The sequence below is a fragment of the Bombyx mandarina genome, chromosome 17 (genome assembly GCF_030267445.1).
Source record: "Bombyx mandarina strain Sakado chromosome 17, ASM3026744v2".
Taxonomy (NCBI): domain Eukaryota; kingdom Metazoa; phylum Arthropoda; class Insecta; order Lepidoptera; family Bombycidae; genus Bombyx; species Bombyx mandarina.
The window spans coordinates 4,942,649-4,950,101 of record NC_143223.1 but is presented as its reverse complement, the minus strand read 5'-3'; the positions used below and the strand labels follow the sequence as shown (position 1 = coordinate 4,950,101).

The following is a 7,453-nucleotide window of genomic DNA, read 5'->3' as shown; positions in this document are numbered from 1 at the left end:
GTGTGAAGTCCTTTTGGGGCTTAACTTAAGTAGACATTAACGCGCATTTTAATTCGTTTCAGATTTTAGGTATTCATTCATTACACATTCAGCTTTAGCGTAACAAAGAGGAAACTTTTCTTAATACCTTCTTTTTACCACCGCGATATAAGTTTAAGCTGCCCTAATCGATACAGGTTTTTTTTTAATTATAGCCGGCTTGGACCACCCTAATTTCTCTCCAGGGAAAATAAGGAAGGGTTCTCATTGAAACGTCAGGCCAAATTGATGGGCTTGCCGTGAGTTCGTGTCCAATAGTCGTAGAGCGTTTGTATCGCCGACTCGCGTCAGTCGTCAGTTGGACGTCCGGACTCAATGTGGCTACACGTTTGTTTTTAGCGGACACGCATAGCCACGCGGTCCGCCACGTGACAACAAACGTCACGCGAGAATTTTCGCGCGTATTTTCGCATCAATCAGTGTCAGAATGTTCCGCTAGTGTCGTATTCGTTATACTGAACATGAGTTATATCGATGACTTTAGAACATTCTAATTAATTAATGGTATTATGTAAACATGTATGGTTTATCGGTAGTGTTGGCGGTTTTCCTGGTGTTCGCGGGCCCTTCCTGCACCGGCTCAGATAATTTAGGTCTGTGTGAGATTTATTACTAACATAATTACCGTGGGCTGCCCGTGGCCTCGGCTAATGGCATTATAACATTTTGACAGCGCGGTTTTAGCGTAAGAGATAAGTACTCAGTATTATGTGTGTGTGTGTGTGTGTGTGTGTAATTAATTACACATGCGATATGTAATATTTAATTCGTTTTATGAATTTGTTGTCTTTAATAAAGCGTGACGTTTGAATATATTTTAATTTGTTGCAATGCAGTGCAACAGGTTGTAGAAATTTATTAAGGTTTTTAATTAACGGTTATAATGTGTTTCTTTGTTATAAATATTATAGTTTGAAACAAAATTTTGAGACTTTAAATATGTGAATATACTTACCAATAAAGTTGGTCTTGATTTAAATAATTCTAATTCGTAAAGGTATTTCACTTGTGCTTTCTTTACAATGGTTGGTACGCATGACCTCTTCGCGGCATAAATAAGCATCTTGGTACATAAATACCTAAGCACTGGAAGTCCTATCAAGACCTTTTATGAGCCCGCATGGGTAGGTACCACCGCCCTGCTTATTTCTGCCGTGAAGCAGTAATGCGTTTCGGTTTGAAGGGTGGGGCAGTCTTTGCAACTATACTGAGAGCCTAGATCTCATATCTCAAGGTGTGTGGCGGGATTTACGTTGTAGATGTATATGAGCTCCAGTAACCACTTAACACCAGGTGAGCTGTGAGCACGTCCACCCATCTAAGCAAAAGAAAAACTTGATAGTAACAGCTCGTATGGGCTTACAATGGCCCAATTGCACAGTGTGTGTTATGAAGTTTTTTTTGCTTAAATTTCTTAAAAAGACCGTCGGTTTTTGTGGTTTTCGGAAAGAGGTAGTTTAATATACGTAGATTGACATAGGGATTATTATGATAAAGAGCATTTTTTTATTTTTTTTATTGCTTAGATGTGTGGACGAGCTCACAGCCCACCTGGTGTTAAGTGGTTACTGGAGCCCATAGGCATCTACAACGTAAATGCGCCTTGAGATATAAGTTCTAAGGTCCCAGCACAGTCACAACGGCCGCCCCACCCTTCAAACCGAAACGCATTACTGCTTCACGGCAGAAACAAGCGGGGCGGTGGTACCTACCCGTGCGGACTCACAAGAGGTCCTACCACCAGTAATTACGCAAATTATAATTATAATTGCGGGTTTGATTTTTATTACACGATGTTATTCCTTTACCGCGGAAGTCAATGGTGAACATTTGTTGAGTACGTATTTCATTAGAAAAATTGGTACCCGCCTGCGGGATTCGAACACCGGTGCATCGCTACATACGAATGCACCGGACGTTTTATCCTTTAGGCCACGACGACTTAAAACAAGCATCAGTAAACATAAATATAAAAGGTTTTAGAAACGGTATACATATATGTGTATATATTTTATCGCTTAGATGGATGGACTAGCTCACCGCTCAACTGGTGTTAAGTTGTTACCGGAGGCCCTGAATCTACAACGTAAATATCGCCACCCGTTACGAGAGATGCATAGGTTTTAATAGGTCGCAGTATTTACAGTACAACGACTGCCCCACCCTTCAAAGCGAAACGCATTACTGCCTCATGGCAGAAATAGGCAGGGTGATGGTACTTTACCGTGCGGACCCAGAAGACGTCCTACCCTCATTATGATTTTAGCGCATTTGGTATGTATAATTTTTTTTCATTTTTTTTTTCTTGCTTTGATGGATGAACGAGCTCACAGCCCACCTGGTGTTAAGTGGTTACTGGAGCCCATAGAACGTAAATGCGCCACCCACCACGAGATATAAGTTCTAAGGTCTCAGTATAGTTACAACGGCTACCCCCACCCTTCCAACCGAAACGCATTACTGCTTCACGGCGGAAATAGGCGGGGCGGGAATAGGAAATAGCTTATATCTCAAGACGTGTGGCGCATTTACTTTGTAGATGTCTATGGGCTCCAGTAACCACTTAAAACCAGGCGGGCTGTGAGCTTGTCCACCAATCTAATAAATAATTTTTTTTTAGCTTTAACTAGAATTTCATATTTTCTGAAGCCGAGAATTAAAAATCGTTTGACGTTTTCGTGTGTAATTAGGTCACAGAAGTTGCCGTTTTACAATACTTATACATTTGAAACATAATTTATGTATGGCTAGCAATAAATTTTGAATACAAATGAATTTAATTTAAAAAAAAAAAAAATTTCATTTTCATATTCATTAATATGTTTATTGTTTTGTGTTTTTTTTTTTCTTTTTTTTTCGCTCTATGGGTGCTAAATGGGTTGACAAGCTCTCAGCTCACCTGGTGTTAAGTGGTTACTGGAGCCCATAGATATCCACAACGTAAATACGCCACCCACCTTGAGATATAAGTTCTAAGGTCTCAAGTTTAGTTACAACGGCTGCCCCACCCTTCAAACCGAAACGCATTACTGCTTCACGGCAGAAACAGGCAGGGTGGTGGTACCTACCCGTGCGGACTCACAAGAGGTCCTACCACCAGTAAAATTGTTTTCACTACATTTGTATTTTTTTCATCAACATGGACGACACAATAAAAGTAACAGTAAATTTGGAATACAAATTCTGTAGCTGTAGTAATGCTGTACAAACGTATCAAAACAATAATTATGTTTACAGTGTGAACACTACAGATGAACACGCATCTCCTTATTAATTTGAGCTCTTCGGCCATGGAAATTTTGAACCCTAAAAAATGAACCCCAAAGTCGTCCGAAAAGTAAAGTCAACAAGGACGTATAAAGGGCGAAAAAAAACTTGAACTTTCTGTATACTGAACGGTAGGCAGCGGCTTGGCTCTGCCCCTGGCATTGTTGAAGTCCTTGGGCGACGGTAACCACTCACCATCAGGTGGGCCATATGCTCGTCTGCCTGCAAGGGCAACAAAAAAAACGTGTGGCACTCGGGAACTGCCGCGGTAAAGCTATTGCCCAGCATTTTTTATCAACTTATGCAATTATAATTAGACAATGATAATTTAATATTAAAATAATAATAAAACAAGACCCCGCTATATTAAACATTAATAAAAGAAAAACCTTAACGGTCCCCTTCACACTCATAAGCTAGACCGCGCGAGAGAGAGATGGGCAGACTTTTCATGATGCGCATGCAGTGTGACGTCTCGCCACGCGCTTATTCACAAACTACACAAGCGCAACGTGTGAATGTGTTGAACGCGAGCTACATTGTAGGCGGAGTGAGGGGTGTAAGGTTTTTTCGTTATGGAATTTCATGATTCGGTCGCCGCGCTCAAGGCCCGCGATAAAATCTATGCAATAGCTTAAAAACGGTAATTTCATAAGTTTGATATTTTAATGTTTTTTTTTCACTCGACTCGAGAAAATTTATGAAAATGGTATCATCTCCTGTGCAATTTATATATTAATATTTAGAATTTAAATTAATTATAGTCGAATTTCGACTACCGGGTGACCACTAGTAATATAATAATAACGTAAAATAAGCATCATAAAGTGTAATGACACTACAAATCAAACCTGCTACGGATAGACGCTACGAGCTACGAGTTCTGACCTACGTAGCTCATTTAAGCGGTACGCGCTACGATCTAACACAATACTCGCTTGGACAAACTTCGGAACTCAATTAAACTTTCTTCTTCAGATATGGTAATGAAGTTCGTGTATGAACATTCTTTCTTTCCCGTAATGAACTTGGTCGTGGCATGTTTCTTAATCGACTGATTACCGACAGAGCTTCGAGCTTACGTAATATAATATGTATATATTTCGAAGCTTATAGGATTCTTGGTGCATTGATGCTTTTGTTGTGCATTTTTATTTTTTAATGGTTGCATACAAGCAGATGTGATGACGCGACTTAATTTTAAGTTACCGGACTCCTTATATAGCCCAGCTGCTGCCCAGTCTTAAGAGTTGAGGTTGAGGTTTCAATTTATCATGTCCTATAACGAATGATTACTACGCGGCAGATATAAATAAATAAGCCTTTATTGCTGTTAGAGTTTAACTTATTTAACTAAACATAAAATGATAACAATAGAGGTAAGAAAACTATAAAATTAACTTATACTAAAACATATCTCGGCATTCGGCTTATCTCTCCTCTTAACAGCTTGTCTTTCGACAAAGGCCTCCTCTAAGGATTTCCATTTGCTTCTGTCCTTTGCTATACGTAACCATCCTGACCCAGCTACTTGCTTCAAGTCGTCTTCCCATCGCTTCGGCTGTCTTCCTCTGATTCTTTTGTTTTCTCTAGGGTACCATTCCGTTATTATTCTGGTCCATTTTTCTTTCTTTTCTCTCATCATATGTCCCGTCCAGCGCCATTTTAATTTTCTGCATATTGATTGAACTTTTCCAAATTTAGTCTCTCCTTTAATCTTTTTTAGTTCTATTTTATCCCTTCTTCTTACTCCCAATATGCTTCTCTCTATCCCATTCTGACATATATTCAATTTATTTTGTTGTTTTTCAGTTAAGGCCCATGTCTGGCATCCGTATGTAAGACATGGCAGTATGCAAACATTGAAGACTTTTCGTTTCTCTGCCATAGGCATTTCCTTATTTTTCATTAGTTCACTCAATGACCAAAATTTCTTCCAAGTGTTTGCTATTCTTCTTTCTATTTCTTTCTGCATGCTCTCTGTCGGTGATACTAATTGGCCCAGATAAACGTATTCACTTACGTATTTTAACTCTTGATTGTTAACTGCAATAGCGTTTTTTTGTGAGGAATTGCTCATTACTTTTGTCTTTGTTATATTCATAGTAAGCCCTGCATTTGCACTTTCATCTGCTAATTGTTGTAGCATTTTTTCCAAAATCAACGGGCATTCGGAGAAAAGTATTAAATCATCAGCGAATCTCAAATGACTCAGTTTGTCTCCGTTCACGTTAAGTCCGAAATTATCCCAATCCAGTTTCCTAAAGATCAACTCCAACACTGCTGAGAATATTTTCGGCGAAATAGGATCACCTTGACGGACGCCTCTTTCTATTGGGAACTCTTCACCTAATTTTTCAAGCTTTATTTGTGCTGTGCTTTTCCCATAAATATTTTTTAGGATGCGTATGTACTTTTTATGGACCCTTTGTTGTTCTAATGATTCCCATATGTAGTGGTGTTCCAAGGAATCAAACGCCTTGTTGAAATCTACAAAACCCAAATAATATGTTTTGTTGTATTCTCTATATTTCTGAAGTATCTGGCGTAGGACGTGTATGTGGTCAATGGTCGAGAAATTGCTCCTAAATCCAGCTTGCTCCTTTGGCTGGTTTTCGTCAAGGGTAACAGTTAGTCTAAACAATAGTATTTTAGAAAAGATCTTGTATATATTAGACATTAAGCTTATTGGCCTATAATTGTTAATGTCTCTTTTGTCTCCTTTTTTGTGCAACAAAACTATCACTGATCTCACCCAGTCTTCTGGGATGACTTCTGCTGCTATTATTTCGTTAAACAAATTGGTTAGTTTAGGGACTATTACCGGCATGAATGTTTTGAGAAGTTCATTGGTAATTTGATCAAGACCGGGCGCTTTTCCTGACTTCTGCGTAGTGATAGCTCTTTCTGTTTCTTCTTTTAGAATAGGTGGTATAGGTTCAGTATCTTGCATGTCATCTGTCGTAGTCGTGGCAGGTTTATCATTTTTGCTCGTGTACAACTCCTTATAATATTGCGTAGCAATAGCAATATAGCCCAGCTGCTGCCCAGTCTTAAGAGTTGAGGTTGAGGTTTCAATTTATCATGTCCTATAACGAATGATTACTTCGCGGCAGATATAGGCAAATTATTAGTACCTACCTATCCGCGAGGAGTGGCGATTGCTCGTGAGGTGCATAACATCTGCCCACAGCAACGATATTGGATGACGACCACGACCGCTCTGACAAGAGTGATACGACATACATACCCATTCTACTATCAGTGTTTTGTGTGTTCAACGAAGATGTCAAAAAAATGTTGTGTGAAATTACGTGCTTATGGTGCAGTAGGGTAGGTAGCAGGGACAGATGCGCCTCGATCGCTCAATCGATCAGTATCGAACCTGGCTCCGGCGGGACAGTAGTTAAGATTACTATTCAACTTGAGCAACGATGTATGAATGAAACAAAACTAAGAATAATCTGATTTTGCAATCTCAGTTGACTAATACAGTTATAATTAAAATACTGTTACGATTTAATCTCGAGTTTTTATTGACATTACATTATTTCCTGCGTTACTAATATAATTGTCATTGTCGTAATAAAGATATTCGAAACATCAGTAATAATTTAATGACAATAAAAAAGCTCAGTTTAGATAAAAACCGCAAAAGTAGTTTTAAAATTGTCTATGATTCGCGAAAACCGAAGAAAACACTAATACTTAATACAATTTCTATCTCATTTGAACAATCTTTCTATCTATCTTTAATTTTCCTAATCGCCTCATTTAAAGTTCATCTTAATTAACCTTTCGACCTCAGGAGCCGTTAATTGTAAGCGTACCTGTTTGCAGAGTCCTGTTGTGCGACAGTTATTTACATCCATTGTGATAACTTAATTAGACCCGTATACCCTTTGTGACTGTCCCGTAGTGTCTAACAACTGAATCTAATAATGTTTTTAATTTGAAATCATATATATTCATACACTAGCGACCCGCCCTCGCTTCGCTTCGGAAACATTAAAACACACATGAAACCAAAAAAATAAAATAAATTTTTTTTTAAAAAAAAGTAGCCTATGTTCATCAGGGACAATGTCGGCTTCTAATGGAAAAATAATTTTTCAAATCGGTCCAGTAGTTTCGGAGCCTATTCGAA

At 38.6% G+C, this 7,453-nt stretch overlaps 1 protein-coding gene across 1 annotated transcript in view; it reads left to right on the top strand.

Annotated features, from left to right (window-relative positions):
* Positions 1 to 312: 312 nt before the first annotated feature.
* LOC114253308 (uncharacterized) overlaps positions 313 to 7,453 on the top strand; it is a 32,066-nt gene continuing 24,925 nt past the window's right edge. Inside the window, exon 1 of the mRNA XM_028188141.2 lies at positions 313 to 632. Within this exon, the coding sequence (XP_028043942.2) occupies positions 557 to 632 (76 nt within the window). The 5' untranslated portion in view covers positions 313 to 556. The remainder of the gene's footprint in view (positions 633 to 7,453) is intronic.